Source organism: Lutra lutra, chromosome 4, assembly GCF_902655055.1.
Source record: "Lutra lutra chromosome 4, mLutLut1.2, whole genome shotgun sequence".
In the NCBI taxonomy this organism is placed as follows: domain Eukaryota; kingdom Metazoa; phylum Chordata; class Mammalia; order Carnivora; family Mustelidae; genus Lutra; species Lutra lutra.
Window position 1 is genome coordinate 46,121,700 of NC_062281.1, and position 25,022 is coordinate 46,146,721.

The 25,022-nt window shown below is 37.0% G+C and overlaps 1 protein-coding gene across 3 annotated transcripts; it reads left to right on the forward strand.

Annotated features, from left to right (window-relative positions):
- On the forward strand, positions 1–24,871 carry TMEM64 (transmembrane protein 64). Of its 3 annotated transcripts, XR_007126693.1 has the most exons (4): positions 2–967; positions 15,799–15,954; positions 18,274–18,405; positions 21,045–21,181. XR_007126693.1 is itself a non-coding variant. In XM_047726456.1 (3 exons), exons 1-3 carry the CDS (start codon positions 170–172, stop codon positions 21,234–21,236), a joined length of 1,146 nt encoding a protein of 381 aa, XP_047582412.1. In that variant the 5' UTR covers positions 7–169; the 3' UTR covers positions 21,237–24,871. The 3 variants fall into 3 exon arrangements, 2 of the variants coding, with proteins under 2 accessions (XP_047582413.1, XP_047582412.1); XM_047726456.1 differs by lacking the exon at positions 18,274–18,405 and having other exon boundaries at positions 7–967; positions 21,045–24,871; XM_047726457.1 differs by lacking the exons at positions 15,799–15,954; positions 18,274–18,405 and having other exon boundaries at positions 1–967; positions 21,045–24,871.
- The last annotated feature ends 151 nt before the right edge of the window (positions 24,872–25,022 follow it).

The following is a 25,022-nucleotide window of genomic DNA, read 5'->3' on the forward strand; positions in this document are numbered from 1 at the left end:
GGACCCGTCCCTTCGCCTCTGAGTCCTCGCCCTTACCCCGGGCCCTCTCCTGCTCCCCGAGCGGACGCAGGGAGTCGAGGCAGGGCGTACCGGGCGCCATGAAGGGCCGCTGCCTGATAGGCGCCGCGGCGGAGGGGCTGGCTGGCTGAGGGCCCGCGCCGGCCGAGGCATGTGGAGTCCTGGCGGGAGCCTGCTCCAGGCACTCCCCCGGCTCCTGCAGCACGCCGCCCTCCAGGGCCGAACCGAGCCGCTGGCCCGCTGGGCCCTGCCGCGGGCAGCGGGCGGGGACGACGCGGCCGATCGCCTCCCCCGCGGAGGCGGGGCGAGCGCGGCGGCGGCAGCGGCTGCTGCCTCGGGCGCCCTACTCGGCGCCTGTCTGGAGCGCCACGGTCCGCCGGCGGCCTCGGAGCTGCCGGCGCCGGGCGGGGCCTTGGCGGGCTGCCCCGGGAGCGGCGGCGGCGGCGGCGTGGTGGTCGGCGTGGCGGAGGTGAGAAACTGGCGCGGCTGCTGCCTCGGCAGCACCTGTTGGTGCCGGAGCCTCGTGCTGGTGTGTGTGCTGGCCGCGCTGTGCTTCGCTTCCCTGGCCCTGGTCCGCCGCTACCTACAGCACCTCCTGCTCTGGGTGGAGAGCCTCGACTCCCTGCTGGGAGTCCTGCTCTTCGTCGTGGGCTTCATCGTGGTTTCGTTCCCCTGCGGTTGGGGCTACATCGTGCTCAACGTGGCCGCCGGCTACCTGTACGGCTTCGTGCTGGGCATGGGACTGATGGTGGTGGGCGTCCTCATCGGCACCTTCATCGCCCATGTGGTCTGCAAGCGGCTGCTCACTGCCTGGGTGGCCGCCAGGATACAGAGCAGCGAGAAATTGAGCGCCGTTATTCGCGTCGTGGAGGGAGGAAGCGGCCTGAAAGTGGTGGCGCTGGCCAGACTGACCCCCATACCTTTTGGGCTTCAGAATGCAGTGTTCTCGGTGAGTGGTGTCCCGCTGTCCCCCATCCCTTTCCAAGACTGTTTCCAGCGGTCTTGTGACGGCCCTGGGAGGGCGCTCCATCAGATAAATGCCAGCAGAGAAGTGACATTGACAACAGGAGTTAGAATCACTTTGTGTCGCACCCTGAGAAATCTCATACAAATAAAACAAATCTTAAGTCGGGACCTCAGACCTGGTAGAGAAAGAACTACTCTTTTTTGGCATATGAGTGTGACTAAAATGAAGAGCCCTTTTAACTTCGAGGGGAGATGGATGAAAATGTCCGTTTTAAACATTTGTCATCTTATTTCTGTAGCAGCTTTGGCAACAGTCAGGGAGTGAAGGCTTCACATTCCTAGCTCTCTCTCTCGCCTGCAAAAATGCATCCAAGGTTTTAACTCAAGTTTTTAACGACATGGAGCTGAAGGAAGTGTTTGGGTAAACAGTGGAGGGGGTAGCTTCAGACTCCATATTATAGTCTCCTAAAACTTTAATAGGCCTGTTCTTCACAAAGTAATTTGCTTTAATACAGTGCAAAAGGGGGAAATCCTCCTGTTTATTTTTCTTTGGAGGAACTGCAATTCGAAATTATTAGGTTGGGAATAAAACAAAATAGGACAGATAATCTTTTGCTTAGTAAGCATATATTTTTCTTTATACACACCTTCTACACTCTTTTTTGCCTTGTATTATTTATTTACTTAGTTTTTCTCAAGCTCATTGCAACTGAGGAGTAGAAATACTGCTAGTGAAGAGACCATCTGCCTGGAAGAAAGGAATGAGGTCTTTACAAACTTCTTGACTTTGGACCACATCATTAACCCTATGTGTCCTTGCTTTCCTCTTTTCTAAGGTGAAGGCATTGAACTAGATTACTGAGTTCCCCAGAGTCAATGATTGTAAGCTACAAAGAGTTCATATAGCGATTTCCAGGAACTCAGCCCTTCAGCTTGACTTAAATAAAACTGTGATATGGAAGTAAAGAAATGTAGCACTCAAAACCATAGGTATAGGTATATATATTATATATATATATATATATATATATACATACACACACACACACACACATATATAGGTGTATAAACATTCCATAATAGGTATAATATGTTAGTGATTCTGATACATTGTATTGTTTTCAAAATATTGTTAGTCTTTAGAAACTTTCTCGTTTTGTTTTGTATTAAGAATAATTCCAACCACTGATTCCTAAAAGGTAAAGATTGGTATTTTTAGGAGTGTGGTATCCTTTTAAATCCCAAATATCTCCTTATTCATTAGTTTGAATAATTTTTATCACCACGAATTGCTTTCAAACCAATATATAACTTTAACAAGCTGTAACCACCAGGATAAACAATTTGAATAAACTAGCAGTTTATCTAAAAATAATAATAATAATAATTCTACCAACCTACCATTTTTGTGATGAAATTAAGAATTTTTAATTTTTCTCTTTTAAATGTCTTTTGCAAGTCTCATGTTGATATTAATCAACAGCAGTGACTAGAATGAGGCTTATGGAGGCATGAAACTAGGTAACTGTATTTTTTTTTTTTCAAAGAATAATTTGGTGTTTTTCTTTTTTTTTTTTTTTTAAAGATTTTATTTATTTGTCAGAGAGAGAGGGAGAGAGAGCGAGCACAGCAGACAGAAAGGCAGGCAGAGGGAGAAGCAGACTCCCCGCCGAGCAAGGAGCCCGATGTGGGACTCGATCCCAGGACGCTAGGATCATGACCTGAGCCGAAGGCAGCTGCTCAACCAACTGAGCCACCCAGGCGTCCCGGTAACTGTCTTTTTAGGTAGAGAGAAGTTTTGGTGTTTATGGTGTTTTGGTAGTTTTTTTGCCTTAAATTTTTCCGTTTTACAACAACTTATAGTATTAAGTATAAACATGAATTTTGATCCAACCTTGGGTAAAATAGATCAAGTTTTCTAAGACTTTGGAAGAGGGTTGGGACTAAGGAACCTGAATATTTGCTTTGTTCTCCAGTATAGCTTGTATCCTTGTGCCTTTTCTTGTTCATTTACTGTGTGCTTACTATCCTAAGCTCTTTCCAGATATTATTTCTAATCTTTAAACCAGCTCTGCAGAATGTATTTATGCATATAGTCTAGACTTGTTTAACAGTTTGGAGCATAGGACTAGTGCTCTGGAGTCCTACTGTCTGCATCGAATCTATTGACCTTGGTCAGGTTGCTTGTCCTCTCTGTGGTCAGCTCCTTATTTGCAAAATGGGAAGAGAAATGGTACCTACTTCATAGGATCATTGAGACAATTACATAAGATAAATACCTGCAATAGAGCCTGGCTTAACAAACGTGTGTTCTTTTTGGTCACCATTACCTTTGTTATTACCCAGGGTCACCTGGGTACTAAATAAATGATAAAGTAGAACTCTGTACTATGGTTTGATGGTAGGGTCTCAACCCATGGCTCTATTTCTTCATTGTATATTTTTAAAAAATTTTTTTTTATATAAACATATAATGTATTTTTATCCCCAGGGGTATAGGTCTGTGAATCGCCAGGTTTACACACTTTGCAGCACTCACCATAGTCCATTGTATATTTAATAGTTGCTGTAGTCCTGGGTATATAGTAAGGACTCATTATATATGTTTAATTAAAAATAAGACAGTTTTGGAGAGCCTGGGTGGCTCATTCAGTTAGGTGTTCAGTTTTTGGTTTTGGCTCAGGTCCTGATCTCAGGGTCCTGGCCCCGAGCTCCATGTCCTGTTCCGTACTCAGCAGGGAATCTGCTTGATTCTCGCTCCGTCACCCTCTTCCCCTCCTCTCTCTCTAAAATCAGTGAATAAAATAATTAAAAATAAGTGAGACAGTTTTTTAAAAATGTTTTTAACATATTAAATATGTGAATTAGAAGTTTTACTTTGTGCTTGGAAATAAGGTAATTATATAGTTGAAACCGCACTTGACAAGAGGCAACTCAAGTTGGTGCTGTGGGGTCAAGAGCAAAGAAGGAAAAAAAAAGGAAAATGGTCTCATTATTAGCATAATTTTACTGAGGAAGAAACAGAGGCTTAGCCTTCCAGGGACTTGTTCGGGGTCACTTACCTAGCAAGTGGGAGCAGCGTTTTGACAGCAGGATGGGCTGATAAGATGTGTCACACTAATATTCGTATTCATAGCTGTTAAGAAGGGTGGTTTGTACAGCCAGTGAACAGAGTCTGTTACAGTTTATTTTTTTCTTAACAATCTGCTTATTAGCTCTTTCAACCAAAACAGTTTACTAAATTCACCCAGGGTATGTGGGTGAAAAGAAAGCTTAGTTTAGGCTGATTTTTGTTTTAGTCTGACTTTCTTTTTTCTTCTCTAGAACTTCATTCTACCTCCACCCTTTCTATCCCCATACCCCTCTGACTGCCCACAGCTGCTCACTTTCCAGGCTTATTTATGTTTTTTTCTTTCCTTCCCATCTTTTAAAAGATCTCCCCGCCACTCCACTCTCTATTCCATTAAGAAAACTCATTTTCTTAATGCCCATGATTAAAGAAGTTTATCTGAGTTACCTTAAAGAGGAAGTGAGGTGTAGTGATCATGAGAGGCATAGGCTTTAGAAATAGTCCTTGATTAGTCCATGCTGAGTTATGAGAGTTAAATAAGCTGGTGTAGTGAAGACTTCCAAGTATTGCCTGGCACATAGTCAATTCTGCCGTTGTTAGCAATCATTATCATTATTAGTGGTGCATGTAGTGGTATTTACATTTTAGACACAGGAGATGATTGTAAAGGTTAAAATATAGAAGAAGGTAAGGGGCTCTTCTTTGCTTTGTGTCTTTTATTAACCATATTTCTTTGCTTTTTCCATGTGTGCTAAAAAGGGATGGGCACATGGACACTACCCGATCTTGAAACTGTTGAAATAAGAAAAAAGTACATACATCTCATAGTATCAATTATTAGATCATAAAAAACATAATTTCCCAAGTACATATTTAAATTTTTTCCTTTAAAAAAATGCACCTGTTTTTTTGGGCTGGGAAATAGTTAAAGCTCGCTGTTTTTAATGTAATCTTGTACCTGTAGCTGCCTTGCCTATGAAGACATCTGCCTATGAAGATAGATTTACAGACTTATAGTTTGTGCGTATTTCTCAGTATTGTTCTTATCTGGACACACGTCTAGGATGAGCATTTCTTACAGCTCCAGTCAGGACAGGTTAAGTTATGCTGTAGTAGAAACCCCTGAATCTCAGTGAGCTAGGAAGTAGAGGTTTGCTTACCTGTTGACACAGATTCATGTTCAGCGTGGCTTGGGGAAGGGGCAGGGAACCTTTGCTTTAGATCCCTTTTACCCTGGGATCCAGGCTGACAGAGCCACCATCTTTCCCTTGGTTACTGGGATGTGGTGAATTTTAAAGCTTTCATCTGGAAATCATCTCACTTTTTACTGGCCTGAACAAGTTACCTGGCCAGCGGTAACTTAAAAAGAGTCATGCAGATGCCTGGAAGGAGCTAGAACTGGGCTGTCTGGTAGCAGTCTTCATGACACTGTCACTTGATTACCTCCTTTCTCTCTCATCCCCCACAAGGAATTATCCACACCCTATGGATCCAGACTCCTGAACACGTCTGTTTGACCCTCTGCCATCATTCTGGTTCAGGTGTCTCGGCCGGCCTCCCACCTGGTCTCCTTGCCTCTGAGCCAAGGAGTTCCAATTTTTTCTCTCTCCAGAAAGTTCTTTCTGAAATGCAAATCTGATCTTGTTATTCCCCTGCAGGAAGCTCTCAAATGGGTTTTCTTTTCCCCTCAGGATAAATTCCATACCCTCACAGCATAGATACTTCTGTACCCTGTCTCTTGCCATTCCTCAATTACTAAATGCTCTTTGATGTGTTCACTTTAATCCTCAGCATTCTAGGAAGTAGACATGATATTTCTGATTCAAACAGCAAATCTTGTTTGTAGCTTTGAAAATTCAGGTTTCCCTTTTTCCTTTCCTTTTTCAGAAATCCCATGGGCTGCAAAACCTAGGCTATGTCTTGCCTGGTACTATAGGAAAAGTTTGCATTAGGACTTCAGCAGTGACTCTAATAAAACATCCTTTAAGCCTGAAGCTGCTAAGCTCTCCTGTATAACTTACTTACCTTTGTATTTAACAAAATTATCTTTTTGAAAACAAAAGCAGGAAATACATGGGTACTATGAGTAGAATGCACACAAAATAGAAATGAGTAAATTTGAAAGTGCAAGGCCTGTCCCTATCACCCTGGCTCTCTTTTCAGTGGAACCATTTTAAAGAATTATGTGTTAGCAAACTGTTAATTACTTTAGTTATTTTTATGAGCCCACAATAGGTTAAAAACAGCAACAGAAAGATTTTCTGTTGGTTTGGGGAGGGGCAGGGAGCTGTGAAACTGATATACTAACTAAATGACAGCAAAATGTGATTAAAGACGAACTTGGAGCTTATGTAAAGAATGAATTTTCCTCAGATTTGCACTGAGTAACAAGAGAAAGAAAAGTTTTAGTAGTTTAGTTCATAGTCAAACTGAAATTGATTTTACAATTAAAGTTTTGACAGGCTGGTGATCATAAGACCACAAGTATGGTAAAGCCTTAGCCTCATGAACTCGTTGGGGACCTGTAGTTCTGTCTCTGCTCCTGTGTGACTTTGATGAAGTCACTTAATGATCTGCCCCCCAGTCATCTTATTTGTAAGGGGAGAGACAAGGTCTCATAGTTTGCTTTTCAGAAGGCAAATGTTCTGAGCAACAATTTAATATCCCCCTTTATTTTAACAGTTTGGTGATAGTATGTTTTATAAAAATGTTTTCTCATCCTAAACTCTTATTCTGTCTTATAGCTCTAGCCATCGAGTCAGACATAGGTGATGGGTCATGGTGCTTATCACTGTACCAGCATACCTGACGATCCTTCCTTCTCACTATTAAGTGTACTGATTCACTGCCACTGGTATGGTTTGGAGAGAATAGCAAGACAGAGATCAGTGTGTGTTTTGAAGGACCTTGGAGTCTTATCTCTGAAGGAGCAGATGTGATGTCTAAGTTAACAAATGTGATGCCACCTCAGCCCACACCCTTAGGCCTCACAGTGTCACTGAGTCCAACTGGCCATGACTTCTTCAAAACTTTACCTTCTTTCTGCCCCTTCAGTTATCTCATTAGTTTCTGTGTTTTTGATGCCTCATCTGTGGGCTTTCGATTGACAAATCAGTATTTTTAGCCTACTGTATCTTAATAACGCACCCAGTATGTCTTATTGTCCCTTATCCAGATTTAAAAAAATTCTTTAAGAGCAAATGGGTTTTATTAAAACTTATTTCAACAGTATTTGTTTAGCAGTGCTCATTTTAAACATGGGAACATATAGTTAAGCCCAAAGAAGAAAATCATCATTAACATTTTAATGTTTATTTTTGTAGTCTTTACATTATTGAATTCTTGTGTTTTCCTTATATAACATTGTGAGTAAATGTTATAAATGATTCTTGTCACATTTTACTGGATGAAATGGGCATTTTGGTCATTACAAATGGTATAGAATGACCTAAAATGGACACAGTCAACTATGGTTTTTCTGGTTTTTTGTCTTTTTCCCTGCTGACAGCTGGGTCTTATGTATAGAAGGCATTTGATAAATTTTTGGGGGGTGAGTAAAAGTAATAAGCCTATAGTTTTTCAACTCTACAAATAAAATCTTTTTAATTTATGTTCCAGAAAGTATATTCAGTAAAGTGTGTGTGTGTTTTTTTTTTCTGGGGAAAAGGTTTAGTGTGTGTGTGTGTATTAATCAGATTCTCAGATGGATCAGTGGCCCCCTAAATATTAACCATCAAAAGCAGTTCCTAATTTAGGTACATTGAACTAATGAAAAGGTCTGTATATAAGAAGATGGCCTCTACTTTGTAGGTAGACTTACTGACCTAACCATCTTTGTCTGTAGAAGCCTATACATCGCAGGCCTCTTTGGCTGTTGGAGTGGGTCTCTTCTCTCCGAGCCTCTGCCTTGTCTGTTCTCCCCAGTAGCAAGACTTTTTCTAGCACTTTCACAGTTGCTGCTTTTTTTTTTTTTTTTAAAGATTTTATTTATTTATCTGACAGAGAGAGATCACAAGTAGACAGAAAGGCAGGCAGAGAGAGAGAGAGAGAGGGAAGCAGGCTCCCTGCTGAGCAGAGAGCCCGATGCGGGACTCGATCCCAGGACCCTGAGATCATGACCTGAGCTGAAGGCAGCGGCCTAACCCACTGAGCCACCCAGGCGCCCCTCACAGTTGCTGCTTAATCAGAGGGTCTCAACCTTGACATTAGGTTGACCTTAGAGGTTACTGGAAATGCTTTTAGTGTTCATTCAATATTCACTTAATAAGTAACTGGTAGTTACCAAATTTGTGCCCACTGCTGTTCTAGATGCTAGAGTTATAACCATGAACAAGGCAAAGTTCATCCCAGATTCTTTAAGGAGCTTACAGTCTAGTGGAAATAACATTCTAGGTATAGTATGGCATAAATTTTGCTGATAATTTTCATTTCTAACATTTTTTCTTTCTGTGGGGTGGGGGAAGGTGTTCTCAATATCTGAACAACTGATTACAAGTGGACTTTACATCCTCACCTGTTTATAAACTGACAATTATTATAAGTCTCAACATTTATAAACAATTTTGATGTTGATATCATCAACATCCAATGAGTATATATTTAGCATATAATATATAGTAGACATCATGCTAAAGACAATAAAGAACAAGAGAGGTCCTTTTCTTCATAGAATTTCTAGTCTGGGGAAGAGGTGAAGGGCAAACAGTTGGTGAGATCTTTAGTTACTCTCTAGTGTGAAGGGGATGGGGATGGCCTAGTGTCCTCTCAGACAACCTTAAAGCTGTTCTTAATGCAGACCTGGGAGCTCAGGGAAGCTTTGCTAGAGATGTCCATGACTGAGTAGTAAAAGAAAGTTTAGGACTTTTGCCCAAGAAAGAGGAGTGGGAGGAAGGATATGAGTTTCCTTGCCAGAAGGAACATTGTGCAAAGGCCCAGAAGGAAAAGAGAGCAAGGAGTGTTCTAAGAACAAGAGAATTTTGATGTGCCTGGAACGTAATGTGACATGAAGCATGAGGAAATCAGAGTTGGGGTCATGAAGCGCTTTGCCTGTGGAAGTGAACCTGAACCGTATTCTGATGGCAGAAGTAAGAGTTAAGCAGGATTAGATCTAGCTTTTTAAAAGATTTCTCCAGGATTTAGCATAGTTGGTGAGTGCGGGTAGGTCTCCTGTCCGTGTCCAGACTAGAGAGGAGAGACTGACTAGGAACAGAATAGACAGTAGGTAGATTTCTTAGGTATTAGAAAGTGGCATTGAAAGACAGGGCAGATGAAGGCACCTGGGTGGCTCAGTGGGTTAAGCCTCTGCCTTCGGCTCAGGTCATGATCTCAGGGTCCTGGGATCGAGTCCCGCATCAGGCTCTCTGCTCGGCGGAGAACTTGCTTCCTCCTCTATCTCTCTCTCTCTGTCTGCCTCTCTGCCTACTTGTGATCTCTCTCTGTGAAATAAATAAATAAAATCTTTAAAAAAAAAAAAAAAAGAAAGGGCAGATGAGTAGACGTGGGAATGAGGGAAGAATGAGCTCTGTGACTGACTTCTGAGGTGTCTAATTAGGGAAACAGATTGGGGACATGGGGAGAAGTATTTTGGGGAGGGAAGGAAAAAGAAGGGGAAATGGGCAGTTAATATCTTTTCTTATACTGGTTTTTAAATTTTTATATTTCTGGAAGTGAAAACTATAGTTGACCCTTAGAACAATGCAGGGGTTGGGTACTGACCCCCCAGTCAGAAATCTACTCCCCAAAAAACTTTAGCCTAGTGTTGACCAGAAGCCTTACTGATAGCATAAGCAGTCAATACACAAATATTTTGTATGTTATTGTATACAAATAACATTATCTACTGTTTTCTTACAATAAAGTAAGCTAGAGAAAAGAAAATGCTATTAAGAAAATCATAAGAGAAAAAAAAAAGAAAATCATAAGAGTAATACATGTGCAGAGTGTACTGTCTTTACTGGGAGAAATCCATGTGTAAGTGGAATTGCATAGTTCAAACCCGTGGTGTTCAAGGGTCAACTCTAGTTGCTATTTGCAACTGTTTCTGAAATATCAATAGTATTTTGAGGATATGTATATACGCAGTTTATCAATAAGTAGTAATTAGATGAAAAGATTGAACTGTACTCATTTTCATTTCCTTTTGCCATTCCTTTCTTAAAAATTATTTTGGGGATTCATGATTTTTTTTTCCTATATAATATTATTAAATATATTTTTAATTGGAATTTACCTTAATTGCAACTTTGTCAATAAAACAGCATTGTTTTTGTATAAGCCAAGAAAATTTAGGAAAGTATAATTTGCTGAAACTAATATTAGATTCACAAAACTGTGGATAAAATCTGAGTTCTTCTAAACACAGATAGATCCTCTTTATATTCTTCATTAGGTCTATGTCAAGGTATTCTGTGTAAAAATCACATAGTTTCTTAGTGGATTAAATTAAATCCAGTAAAGCCATTGTATAAGTAGCTGGAAACTCAGAAAGTGGAGGGGTTGCCTGGTGAGCTGAATTTTGTGCTGTGTGCTAGAGGACAGCAGGCCCCGGGTTCCGGGAGTATTTGAGTGATCCGTCTGAAGATAGAAGTTCTCTTACTGTCCGCCCCAAAGATCAGTCAGCTCTAGCTTTTTTGAGTTAAGCATTTTTCCTTTTCTTTTTCCCTTCTCCTCCTCTTCATCCTCCTCCTCCTCCTCCTCCTCCTCCTCCTTCTTCTTCTTCTTCTTTTTCTTTTTTGTCGTGCCCCCCCACCCCCCCGCCCCAGCCCCCTGAATGGGCTCTTTGTTTTCAGGATTTATTTGGTATAAGGTCATGTCCTACATTAACCCATACCGGCCCAGAGAAATGAATTCCATCTCCAAGGAAAGCACAGTACCTCTAGGACTAAGAATGTATATGCCTCTACAGTGCTTCTAGAGTATTAAAAGCATGGGAGGATGGCAATCAAGGTAACACCATCCCTGAGTTCTCGAGTTCTATGATCACAGAGACTGAGCAACAAGACAGCAATGACATCCTAGGCTGAGATTTCTAGGAGTTCTTTGGAGTAGGAAAACAATCTTGAGCCAAGATCCCAGGATGTTGTAGGCAGAAACTCCAATGGTAATATTCTACGCTCACATTTAATGTCTTTCTGGCAAGAAAGACAAGCAGACAGATTTTTTTAGAAGTTGGTGGGTGAGAACTTATTGGGAAGAGAAGCTTGGATAGGTCTTTGTGGGAACAAGTATTCTAAATTTATTATGTTTTTCAAAGAATGGAGCCAGGTGCAGATTCTGAATAGGACCTTAGCATATAGGGAGTGGTGTATTGGAATAATTTGGAACTGTTTATCTTAATAAAGTTAGTACTAGCTGAAAAATGTGTGTGTGTGTGATTGTGTTGCTGTACTGGTTAAAGTACTTGACACTCCAGTGTAAGTGTTTAAAACAATTAGCCAAAATTAGTTTTTTACTTTCTTTTGATACACAGCTTTTCAGAAAGGGCATATATGTAAACAGTAACACTTGTTTTTTCCCTAGGATGAAGTTCTGTCATAAAAGGTTTGGCGATATTTGATTTCTCCTTTGGACAAAGGTCTTGTTAAAGAGTTGAGTTGTAGAGTTATTTCACATTTATGAGATCAGTTCTTAACATCGCCATTTGGATATTCCTGATTTCCATGTGAATGTCAATTTTATGTTTTACTTGGAGAAATTTCATTACATTTAAAGACTATGGACTGAAGCTTTGCATTCTGACATTTTGGAAATGAAATATTTACTTTAAAGATTAACAACCTCCAAAACCTGTAATGTTTTATTATTAACTGCAGTAATTTTTATGATTCATTTTTTGTCATATGTACTCATTTTATACATTTGACATGTTTATTCTAAAGAGTGGTCTCTTCTATAACTACCCCAAACTGACAGAGGAGCCTTTCTTCCTCTCATTGACCTCATTTCTTGACTAGACTCTCTAGTGCTTTTCTACTAGGTACAGACTTGTTTCCCTTTTCATCCCAGGCCCCTAACAAGCATCACCCTAAGGAAGGCCTTGTCCTGTATAGGATTCCCTTGCATGTGCTCTAAACAATCCACACCCCACTGCCAACCTCACGGGTACATCCTGTGCCCTATTGTCCCTGTTCAGTCCCTTCTTAGAACACCTTAGCTTCCTCATCCCACCTGTCTCTGCTTGCCAAACCCATATTTGGCTTTCAGAATCCATTTCAAATGCCTCTTTTTCCACTTGGTTGCCCTTTGGCCCCTATTCCTGCAGCAAATATTAATCCCTGATTACTCTTTAACACTCTACACATAGTCCTTCTCAAGAATCCTTTACTGCCTGTTTTTGAGGTAGTTGATGAAATGTCTTTGTCAGTGTGTAAACCCTTTGAGGTAGGAGTTGTATCTTACCTTCCGTCTCTTGCAGACACCAACCAGAACATCTTACATGGGCGGCCTGGAGCCAACAGTTGCTGAGTTAAATTGTTAACCAGTCGCAGTAGTATTCTTTCCAAACCAGCAGTGGTGTATCTCGAGTTAATCATCTGTGAGTGGAGATGAATGTAGCTTTACTGAAAATACGACTTACATGATTAGATTAGAGTGTAGTTAGAATAACTGTAGGTTACTCTTAAAATACCAGATCTTAACATCAGCCCCCCAAAAAAGTTTAATAAAGTGTCCAATAATTTTCTTGCATACTAGTAAACCTGGATGGGGATATATAGAAAAATTATTTTCAAAATTAATAGCACTAGCAACAACAAAACCACAAATGCTTAAGGTACATGAATAAGAAAAGTATTATATAAATAAAACCATCAAACTTTAGTAACAGATGTAAAGATTTTGAGTAATTATAGATAACATTCTGGATAAGAATATTGAATATTGTGGGGATTTCAGTTCTATCCAGATTAATTTATAAATTTACCATAGTCCCAATATAAAATGTACTGATTTTTTCTTTTGAGTGACAGAATGATCCTAAAACTTATCTCTAAAAACGAATAGGTATGAATAGTTATGGCAGCTTTAAAAAAAGAAGAGTAATGAAAGGATTTGCAGGATAGGGAATTCTTTGTCAGATATTAACTGATAGTCTTTGCAACAATTTGGTTTCAATACAGGATTTAAGATGTCAATGAAGATTATTAGAGCCCCAGGTAGACTTTTTATATATAATTACCTCATTTGTAACAAAGTAAACATCGCAAATCATAGGAGAAGTTATTGATTATTCAGTAAGTATTGCTAGGGAAATTGGCTCTTGAAGAAGGGGAGGAATATCCTATATATTCTATATCCTCACCTTTAATTCCAGAAGGAATAAGTGGTAAATGTTAAAAAGGAAAATAGAATCAGAAAAGAAATACACGTTTAAAAAAAAAAAAAAAGGATCTGGGACACCTGGGTGGCTTAGTCGATCAAGTGGCTCCCTTCAGCTTCAGTGTGATCCCAGGTCTTAGGTTTGAGTCCCGCATTAGGGTTCCTTGCTCAGCAGGGAGCCCTTCTTCCTCTGCCTCTGCCTGCCGCTCTGCCTGTTTGTGCGCTCTCTCTTTGTGACAAATAAATAAAATCTTAAAAAAAAAAAAAAACCTAAAAAGACCTAAAGCTAAAGAAAAAAAAAAGGAAAAAAATCAGAGGAAAAGATTGATAATATTTGATTATGTAAAAATTTTGAAATGTGTATGTCAAAACATAAAATATAAGGGACACTTTAGTGGAAAATATTTGGAAAATATTTTAGTGGAATATATTTATAATATATTATTATTATAATATATATTATTATTATATATATTATATATTATATTTCTGTTATTATATATATAATATTATATATATAATATATATAAATTAATTATTAATTATATTAATTATATATAATTAAATATAATATAATATATTATATTAATTATATATATTATATAATTATATATTATATTATATTATATTATATATATTAAATATATATTATATAATATAAATTAATTATATTAATTAATTATAAATATATTATATATATTTATATAATAATATAATGTATAATATAATATATATTATATTATATTATATTATTATTATTATATTAAATAGTGGAAAATATTTGCCAAATATAATAGACAAAGGTTGCCCTTACTATTTATAGAACTCTTACGAATAAATAAAAAATTTTAACATTCCAATAAAAATGGACAAACATGAACAAGGAAAGCCATAAAGAAATGCAAATAAGAAAATGTATATTTAAAACTAATATCAAAATAAATTAAAATGTGTAAGATAAACAATCATGAAATACCATTTTTGCTCCATCAGACTAGGAAAGATTGAAATTTAATACTTAGAGTTGGTAAGAGTATGACAAAACACACACTCATGGATTATTTATTGATAGATACATAAATCAGTGTGAACTTTTTGGAAAAACAGGCTTTACTATTGGATCCAATAATTCTATTCCTAGTGATCTATCCTAAAATAATGGAGATACATATTGTATTAGTCATTTCTTCTGTATAACACTCCAAAACTTGAGTGACTTTAAAAAATAAAATAAATAAATAAAATAAAAGTAAGCATTTATTAGCTCCCAGTTTCTGTGGGTTGGGAATTCTGTTGCAGCATAGCCAGGTGCTTCTGACTCAGGTTTTCTTAAAACCCTGCAATCAAGTGGTGGCCAGGACTATAGATAAGATGTGGATGGGGGATTATCTGCCTTCCGGCTTACTCACATGGCCACAGGTCTTGGCTAGCTGTAGGCTAAGACATTAGTTCCTTGCCCCACGGCGCTCTCCATCAAGCTACTTTAGGATATGGCTTGTCTGCTGTAGGGAGAGATGGAGTTCTACTCTTTTTGTAAGCTGATATTGAAGGTAACATCTCTTCACTTCTGCTAGAGGCTGTTTGCTATTAAGTAAGCACCAGGTCCAAACCACATTCTAGGGGAAAAGATCACATAAGGACATGAGTAACAGAGGAGGAGTTTTGTTGGAATATTTTAGACACCCGTACACAGGTTAATATACAAAGGTTTTCATCAGTTTTTTAAAAATTTATAATAACAGAAATATAAATAAATAATCACATATAGACAAACAAGTAAGCAATTTAAATATTCTATAGTGGAAGAATGGTTATATTGAGCTAGATCCACATAGTGGTAGTATAATTGCATAATAATGATAATATCTATCCTTTCTGAGTGTCAGTCATGTGCTATTCATTTGCTACATATTGTACAAATATTTCTGATCTCGACAACAACAATGTAAGGTTGGTTATTACCCTCATTTTACAGATGAAAAAACTGATGCTCGGATGCACAGTAGTTCACTGAATTCTCAGAACTCACATGCCATCATGGGGTTATTTGGCTTCAAAGTCTGGTAACCACACTGCCACTAAAGTATGCTTATCAAGATTATTAAATAACATGAGGAAGACTTACAAAACTGTTTTTACAAAATGATCTGTGTGTACACATTTTATTTACATTGAAGAAAAAAGATAGTCACAAATGTTATCTTTCAGTGGTAGAATCATAGAATACTAAATTTTTTCTTTACACTCGAATTTTATTCTAAATCTACATTGTGCATGTATTCCCTTTATAATCATTGAAGAAAATTGGAATGCTTTATAAATGTTTCAGCTCCCTAGGAAAAACTACTAATAAGACTTGTACACACAGTTTTATGTAAAATTGAAATTTTACTTGATAATGAATCAGTTCCTTTAATCTGCTTTTCTAGATTACTGATCTCTCCTTACCCAACTATCTGATGGCATCTTCGGTTGGACTGCTTCCTACCCAGCTTCTGAATTCTTACTTGGGTACCACCCTGCGGACAATGGAAGATGTCATTGCAGAACAGAGTGTTAGTGGATATTTTGTTTTTTGTTTACAGGTGAGTTTAAGGCCAAAGGTTGTCTTTTTTTTTTTTTTTTTAATTTCCTTTTTCTATGGCATTACTGATTTAAAACAGATTTCATTGAAAATCATTTCGGAGGATTTTTCCTTTTTGTTTCTTTCCTTGTTCTTTTGATTATACTTCGTATTTTGACATTTACATTTTAATTGTGTGGATATATGGAAGTTTATAGAACTAAATTGGTACTTACTGAAAATTCTCTTTAAAAAGGGAATGACAGGGACGCCTGGGTGGCTCAGTTGGTTGGATGACTGCTTTTGGCTCAGGTCATGATCCTGGAGTCCTGGGATCCAGTCCCGCATCAGGCTCCCAGCTCCACGGGGAGTCTGCTTCTCTCTCTGACCTTCTCCTCGCTCATGCTCTCTCTCACTGTCTCTCTCTCAAATAAATAAATAAATAAAATCTTTAAAAAAAAGGGGGGGGGATGACAAAAAATAAGGTTCTTTTTGCAGTGATTTTCAAAGTCATCACTCTATTTTGGGTTTTTGTGAAGTGTTGTTAATACTATGCTTCTGAATATAATTTTAGTGAGGTTTGATAGAGTTGGGTTTTTGTCTTATCTTCAAGTTATTAAACTCTCCAATTGATATTTTTTAAGAGTATTATGCTGGCAATGTAAACTTTTTCCAGTACAATTTTATGTAGAACAAAATAATTTTTAGAAAGTATTGCTTTATAAAAACCATCTGAAGTATTTCATTACAAGTTTAAATAAGATTAGCAAAATGGATTGTTATTGCCATGTGAATTGTAATATAGTTTAGGGTACATATGATTACATATAAAAAAATGTTGATAAGAGAGAAAAATCCAGCTGTGTAGGCATATTTATTCAGTTCCTTTAAGTTGTAACAGGAAGAGTTAAAAAAAACTCATTTCTTTGGTTGTGCTACATGTCCTTCCTGAGATTTACCAACATATAAAATCACCATAATTTTTGATGATTTAGTAAGATGCTGATAATAACTTTTATTGAGATCTTTATATGCCATATATTTAAGCTCCTTTAATCCTTACCAAAGGGCTGGAAGGTATGTATTTTTAATATCTCCAGCCTATTGTGTATACATCTCTTCCCAACTTCGTGTTCAGTGACATCAGCAGTGGTAACTTGAAATTGATCATGGCAAGATCAATACCATGGACAATGGCAGGTGCTCCAAATTAAGATTCCTACCTCTGATCTCCACGAGCTAGTTTATCAGCACACTAGTGGAGGGCGATTTGTGTAAAGTCATAGCTACAAGGGGTAGAACCATGATATAAACAAACGGAGTTGGCTCTGTGAACTATGTTCATAACTAGGACCATAGTTTACTGAGCAGATAACACTGAGATAGCCGATATCTTATTGATCCCTTAACTTGTTAGTTTTAATTTATGTTATTAAATATATGATACCATATTAGAAATTTAGTGTATCATTCTCCACTTTTTTTAAGGTACTATATTGTATTAAAAATATTATGATAAATAAAGCCAGAGTTGATTTTCTCTGTGCTTATGTAGTATAAGTTTAGTAAACAGAGTGAGCCCAGGAATATTTATATTGAACTATAAATAAAGCTATCAATTAAATGGCTTGCTTTATGAAAAGTTTTGTAATATTTTTGACATTCAGGGAATTTTTTTTTTTTTTTTACTTTTTTTCTACAAAGTTATACACACACACACACACACACACAGACATATTTTAAAGAACCTGAATCTAGGTTTAGGGTTTTTATTATAGTTGGTTTATTTTTATTGATGTAGTATGTTAATCACATATTAAACCTTTTTATACATTATAGGTACATGATAATGTATGTTTTTAATTACCTCGAGGTACTATAAGATTCTAACATACCCTGCATTCTCAGATTTTTTTTAGTATAAATTTAAGTATATTTTATGTTTTTCTAGTTTCCTGGAAATGAATAATCCATTTGAAATATATTTCTCCCCCCTTATATAGAATTTGTCATTATTAGTAGGTTTCATAATCTTTTCACTATTTGATACTTTATATTTCTGAGAATCTTAGTAAATCATTAAACTATAATTGGTAGAATTATAATAGAAAAAAATAGTTCGTGTATTTGTCAGTTGTGCTTCTAAAAATATAGGATCTTCTTTTTAATCCAGTGATTTTATACCCCTTTGAGCTGACAAATTTAAGTTTAGCACATAAGATGGGAAAAAAGGGCAAATAGTTCTTAACCCAGACATTTATGAAAATAACAATAACCATCACAACAAAAAAAATAAAGACATATTTATGCCTCAGTTTTATTTACTGATGTTACTTTATAGCTTAGTATATATCAGAAAGGATTTAATTCAGCTTATAAAAGATTTACAGGAGAATAAAACAAGAGGAAAAAGAAGTCATCCTGAAGGGGGAAGTCCATAGGAAAAAAGGATGAAGCTTAAGTGGAAAGTAGAGTAAGTGTGTTCACGAGGCTTCTCATACTTGCTAGATATAAGCCACAAATCTGCCTCTGAACTTTATAGCCACCTAAATAGAACCCAGTGTCTATAAAATTAAAACAATACAAAATAGATGTTCAGAGGAAGGCACAACTATTTCTTGTACAAAAATCCAACTTGGATTCTGTGGATTCGCAATTCAGTTACTCTTTTCCATGCCCTGTATTTTTCTGTGTACGCAGCAGCCAAAACGCTGGATGAGTCCAAGTTTGATATGCTTTGCACCTGTTGTTTTTGGGAAGTCATACGGCCAGATTGGTAATATTTAATTCATCGTGGCAAACCTTCTGCTGGTTTCTCAACATTGCCCCATAGCCCAACTGTTTCCTTTGTCTTCCTACTCCCCCATTGCCTCAGTGACTACTGCAAACCTATCTCAGCTCCTCACAATTTTGATTTCTAACCCCACGTTCCTCTTCAGTGTCAACAATTATCTCTTTTGCTTAACAGAAAAATCAGAAGCCTTCAAATGGGAAACCCTTCAATTTCCATCTAAGAAATCCACTAAACAGTCTGTGTTCAGCTCACGCTCTCAGCTTGTTCTTCAGTGGATAGTAGAAGAGATGCCTTTTGTCTTTGATTCTTTTGTTTTAATAGGGAAACTTTCTAAAACAGGTTTTTGTTTTTTGTTGTTGTTTGTTTTGTTTTTGTTTTGTTTTGTTTTTACATTTACACCAAGGTGGTGTGTTGGGAAAAGACTCTCTACAAATTGCCAGGCCCTGGGTCTAGAAGGGCCTCTGGGGAAAGTCCCATGTAGAGCTGTAGCTAGTTCACCCTCACTGGGAACCTGAGAAGTTTTTCTGCCAGATCTAAGCCTACTTCTATGACTGTCATCACCAACTTTGTTGAAATCAGATGCACTTTCCATTTCTCATCTAGCTCGATTTCTTAGCAACCTAAGATTCTGCTAACCATGCCTTTTTAAAACATTTTTTCCCTTATCATTTTGATTGTTTTTTTTCTGCTTGCCTGGTTCATTTATTAGTATCTCTTCCTCTTTTCACCCCAGAATTGATGTTCCTCATGATTCTAGCCTAAGCTTTCTGTTCTTACTCTGAAAACTTTTCTCCTTAGCAAATCCTATTACTGAGTTGGCTGCTGTTACGTTTATTTGTGTAAGGACTCCCTGATACACATCTTGAGCCCAGCCTTCTTTCCATAGCTTTGGACCTGTTCCCTGCATTGCTTTGGATCTCTGTTCAGCACCTCAAATTCAACATGTCTGAGGCAGAGTTTAGCATCTCATCCACACCCTTTCCAAGTTAGTTCTAAGGTACTTTCCATGACTTCACATGGTGTCATCACAACACTGATTAGTATCAGACTGAGAGTTTTCAGTGAGTAGATCTTGTTTGTTTGGTTGTTTTTTAAAGAGAGCTCACATGTTAGAGAACCAACACAAGATTTGAAGGACCACCTTTAAAATACCTAATTTGCTCAGAATTCTATGGCATAATGAATACCCATTTACTAGTGCCTCCCTTTCACAAGCTCCAAATTCCCCTCTCTAATCCACCCCCAGCATGTCTGCCTCTGCACTTCCCCCACTACCCTCAATGCTTATATTTAAAATATTTTTCCCACAAAACTGCTAAAATTATGCATAGGCTTAATTGAAACAGTATTATATTTTAGGGTCACTGTGGATAGATCAGCCTTTGAAACTTACTGGGACATTAAAGGTCACCTGTTCTAACCTTGTTGCACTGAGACTATTTGCTCCAAACCCTAAAGAACTGATTTACAGATGAAGTTAGAAGATGTGTACTGCCTAGACATTTTGATGAACTGTATATAGAATGTTAAAGCATCTTAACACATAAAGAGGGGCCACAGCTTCCTATTGGAGAGAAGCAGAAGCCCCACATAGCAATGTGAAATCACATCACTAGTTGAGTGGCTAAACCAAGACTAGCACCTGACTTTCATGTCAGTGCTTTTTCTAGCATCCCTTTGATGGGCATTTTTTTCTCAATCACCATGTTTTCCTTTGTTTTGTTTTTCCCTAAGCACAAACAATTTCATGTTCATGGTCTCTTGTTAATTTCTTTTGAAGTTTATTGGCATTTCATTTTTTAAGTGGTTCTTGATATTTTGCATTTTGGCTGCACCAGATAGTTTGTTTGCAAATGGTAGTGCTTCTCTCTAAGCGGACTTAGGAATACCTATGGACATTTATGGTCATGCAAAGATACAGTACATTAATTAAATTAAGATTTAGTTGGCAGACCTCTGTTGTAGACTTTTTTTTTTTTTTTAAATCCTTGAAGGAAGCTTTTTGGTACAAAGAGACAAGTTTGACTTGTATCAAGCAAACATCATGTATATGGACTAAAAGGGATGTATGCTTGCCTTGTGTTAACCTGATACCCTGTGTTGATGGCGTATAGATTTTAGCCCTCTACTCTCAATAGACGAAGCCAAGGAAAGAATGGATGGCAACTGTGTATAATCTATTTAAAATTCTTACCTGACCATATTTGAGAAGCATCCTGTTTGAAATATTTCTAAGCTAAATATTTACTGGGTTTATTTCTCCTTTTTTCCCCCTGTGTAAAATATTGTTAACTGTAATATTTTATTTTTATTCACAGATTATTATAAGTATAGGCCTCATGTTTTATGTAGTTCATCGAGCTCAAGTGGAATTGAATGCAGCTATTGTAGCTTGTGAAATGGAACTGAAAACCTCTCTGGTTAAAGGCAATCAACCAAATAACAGTGGCTCTTCATTCTACAACAAGAGGACCCTGACATTTTCTGGAGGTGGAATCAATATTGTATGACTGATGAAATGTATGATTGTCAAGAGCTAGTGTGCTGTCCAAGGTCCAGTGGTCACCTTACCAGTGGGCAGAGACAAGTTCTAATTGTATACGGCACAAACAAAACTGACTAGTTTTTAAATTGCACAATTTTTTAAAGGAAGAATCATTTTCTGGATATGTAAGTGTACATGTAGATGCAAATTTGGGCTGCACCTCTTTATCATTTATTATGCCCTCCGTGGCCTATAGGTCTGCACTTTAGTGTTTTTTAATTGTTTTCTTTCTGGGTACTTATGAACAGAGAAATAACCCAAATATTTTTCTGCTTAGTGTCTTTATTTATAAAGTCCATGAAAAGTTGTAAGCATCTTCCCTCCTTATAATGATGAGTAAGAGTATGTAATTTTAAATGTATGATATTATTTAGATGTTCTTTATCCTTTTCAGAAAAGATAGTGTTTCTTTGTTTTGTTTTTTAAGTGGGACCATTTGCTTCCCTTTTCCTTACAAGTTAGAATATAGACATTAACTTTCAGTTGAATGTATTTTTGCAAGCATCATTGCAGGGCCATTTACACCTGTTCACACAAGCTTAAATCCTACATTGTGGGACTGAAGTGCTCTTAAGATACCTTTTTATTTTCACTGTGGAATATGCAAAGTAAAAGGGAAATTATTGGGCAGTGGCTCAAATTAGAACCCACGTTCTAATTCCATTACATTGGCTTTACTCTCCTTAGATCTTTCATCAAAGGGCTGTCCCATTGCAGTCTTACTAAAAAGTTTTAGTAAAATAAACTTCTTTTTCCTTTTATATTCATCATTAGGCTTTGAGATAAAAGATCTAATCCTTTAAAATGATGGACTTACCATCATTGAAGATGTCACTCAGGTGGCCTTGTTTGATCAAATCGCCTTTTAAAAAAACCAAGCTTTAAAATCATGTTTATCAGTCCACTGAGTTACATATATATTTGTCCCCATAGTCTTCAGCTTTAAAACTATAAATACACTGTTAATGCCCAAATTTGTATTATTTGCCCTACTACAAAGTGGGTTTATTTTGTTTGTTTTTTGGTACTTGTTTTTCTCTGATAAGACTCAGGAATTCTGAAATGTGAAATTAAGTCTCAATTCTTTCTCTTGTAGCATGAATTGAGTATATTTATTAATAGCACTTAGGAGTATATCATACAATAATTTGGCATATGATTCATATGACATGTATTATGCATCTATCGTTTTAAAATGGTTTAGTTGTGAACTTGATGACTAGTGTTTTTTTTACAACCCAGATTATAGATACGAATGCAAATTTTCTGGTTGGTATCTCTTTTTTGGCTATGAAGATTCCACCTTATCAGAGAACTCCCATTTGCCCTTTCATGAGGGTAAAACCTTTGCCCTGATTCACTAAAATGCAAAAGAATTCTTTGGGAGCAGATTATTCTAGTCTTATGTTAAAGACACATTGCATTTGATTTTAATGCATAAGTTTTTTTCCCTTATTGGAGTTATAATTGATTTCCTTACCTTCATCATGTCTAAGTTTTCTCACCTTTCCGTAATAGAAAAGTTCATTTACATGTCCACACCAAGACTTCAGTGCAAATGATCCAAGAAGCAGCTGGGTCTGCAGTACTTAATTGGCCTCCAAATCCTCCTTTCTTTCCTTGGTAGAAAAAAACAGGCAGTACTAGAATATTCTTATTCTTTTTTTAATCCTAATTACTTGTTTTTATTTTTTTAAATAATTTTAATTTAATAATCCCAATGAACAATATGCTTGATTTATTCTTTTCTGTCTAACTTGACAATATTTTTCTTGTGTTTCTTGTTTTTGATAAGTTTTTGTTAAAGGAATCATTTAAGATCACTACTTTCAGACTTGTGTTACACTTCATGTCTATTGAAGTGCATTTATTTACTTAGCATTTTGTAACTTGAATAATTTCACCAAATGAATACCTTTTAGTAGTTTGTAATGAGTTCTTCCAATTGTTGCATTTTGCTTCATACTTAAAATAAATATGTAAAGGTAGAAGAGAAATAATTTTTCTATATTCTGCCAATCATAATTTTATATAATAAAATCATCCATTTTTACTTAAAATAGTATGGATTTACTATTTCTAAAATACTAATCTAAAGCTGCAATTTTCCTTTGCTTCATTATTTCCCAGCCTCCCAAGTAAACAACAATCCATTATATTCATGCTTTTTGATAGCTGAATTTGGTTACTGGATTTTGGATGTGTTCTCTATAAACTGTATGAAGCATTGCCATGCTTTATTCACTCCATCTTTAAGCTTGCATCCCAGATTTATGGCAGCAGCAAATTTAATAAGATCCTTGTATGTTGCCCAAATAATGCCTCCAGTTCTAGAGTGTATATTTTTAAAATAAAATGTTTTGACTTTTCAAACAGCAGTATAAAGTTGCTTTATGAACGTTTTAAAAATCATACAACATACCTAATTTCTCAATATGATGAAAGATAATATTCTGTTTTTAATTCTTTGGGCCTTTCCCTTAGTTTTCAGTACTTTTTTGGTTTATTGTTAATGATTTGTTTACTCTTTGCCAAATTTTATCATGTAAATTATTTTTAAACAGCACATCGTTTTAAAAATGTGTACATAATAATTTACTAAGTGCTTTCATGTCCATTTTCATTTGATCATCTGATTTGTGAAATAACTTGAAATCTGTACTCTTTGGTTTATGAAAATAATAGAACCAAATCTCTGTCATTAGAATACGTGTTTTTACTTTGTGTTCAAAAGAGACTGGGTCGATTTGTTCCGAGCCTGCAGTAGTCTTGTTTTATGTACTTTGTAACCAACTGCAAACCTAAGATGACTTTCCTTTGGTAGGGTCAAATGTATGACTATAAGACATTTCCCTCCTTGAGAAGCTAAGTTCAGTAGTTACTCTTACTTACCTTGCTGTAACTGAGCTCAATGGTCTCACCACCAGCATGTCCCAGCATTTCTGTGTGTGTTAACGTGCAATGCTGATTTGGACTGTTCTTGGGGAAGGTGCTATGGCTTACTTACGTCCGTATTTGTGGGACTAGCTTTAGAACGCTTGAGAAAGAGGATAGGTATGTGTCAGGGTGATACAGGTCAGTCCTTAAATGCGTGGTAAGTCCACGCTATTCAAATCTAAGTGGTGTTTGCAGAGAAAAAGAAAGGTTCAGGAGGACCTCAGGGACAGTGAGACCGACCTGGGTTGATGACTTTGGTGATGGAATTTTGTTTCAGAACAATGGTCAAAATAACAGTGTTTGGTGTTTAGATTGGACATTGCTGATTTCTGTTGTAATCAGCTATTTAGGATATTTTTTTAAAGGTCATCTCTTTAAGTTTGAAAGCCTTTAAAGAAGGGAGAGGAATCACCCGTTCCACAGGATATTTGAAACTCAGGAGTTCTGGTAACTGTGCATATTGAACATTAACTGTTAATTTATTTCACAACTAAATTATAACTTGGTACTTTGGAATTGCTAAGTGATTGCTGCAAACTATTTTCTATGGTAGCTGAAGATTTAAAATAGATAATTCAATGGGTGAATCAGTAAAATCTCTTGATAATTGACATCCCAGATCACTTGTGTGCCTGAGAAAATAAAAGGTGATATTTTATTTTCCTTCTTTCTTCTCTTTCTTTCCCTCTATAATTTGATGGATATAGAGACGTGTGACATGGGAGGGAGCGTAGGAGGAAGGGAAGACATGCTTCTAAGATGGAATGGTGGTGACACTAGATGAGGGTGGTTGTGGTTATGGTTATAGCAGAGG

Bases quoted from the DNA above. Each gene is read 5' to 3' on its own strand.
- TMEM64 (XM_047726456.1), top strand. From the start codon at position 170: ATGTGGAGTCCTGGCGGGAGCCTGCTCCAGGCACTCCCCCGGCTCCTG. The intron at 968-15,798 runs GTGAGTGGTGTC...CTGCTTTTCTAG, and splicing joins TTCAGAATGCAGTGTTCTCG to ATTACTGATCTCTCCTTACC. The intron at 15,955-21,044 runs GTGAGTTTAAGG...TTTTATTCACAG, and splicing joins ATTTTGTTTTTTGTTTACAG to ATTATTATAAGTATAGGCCT.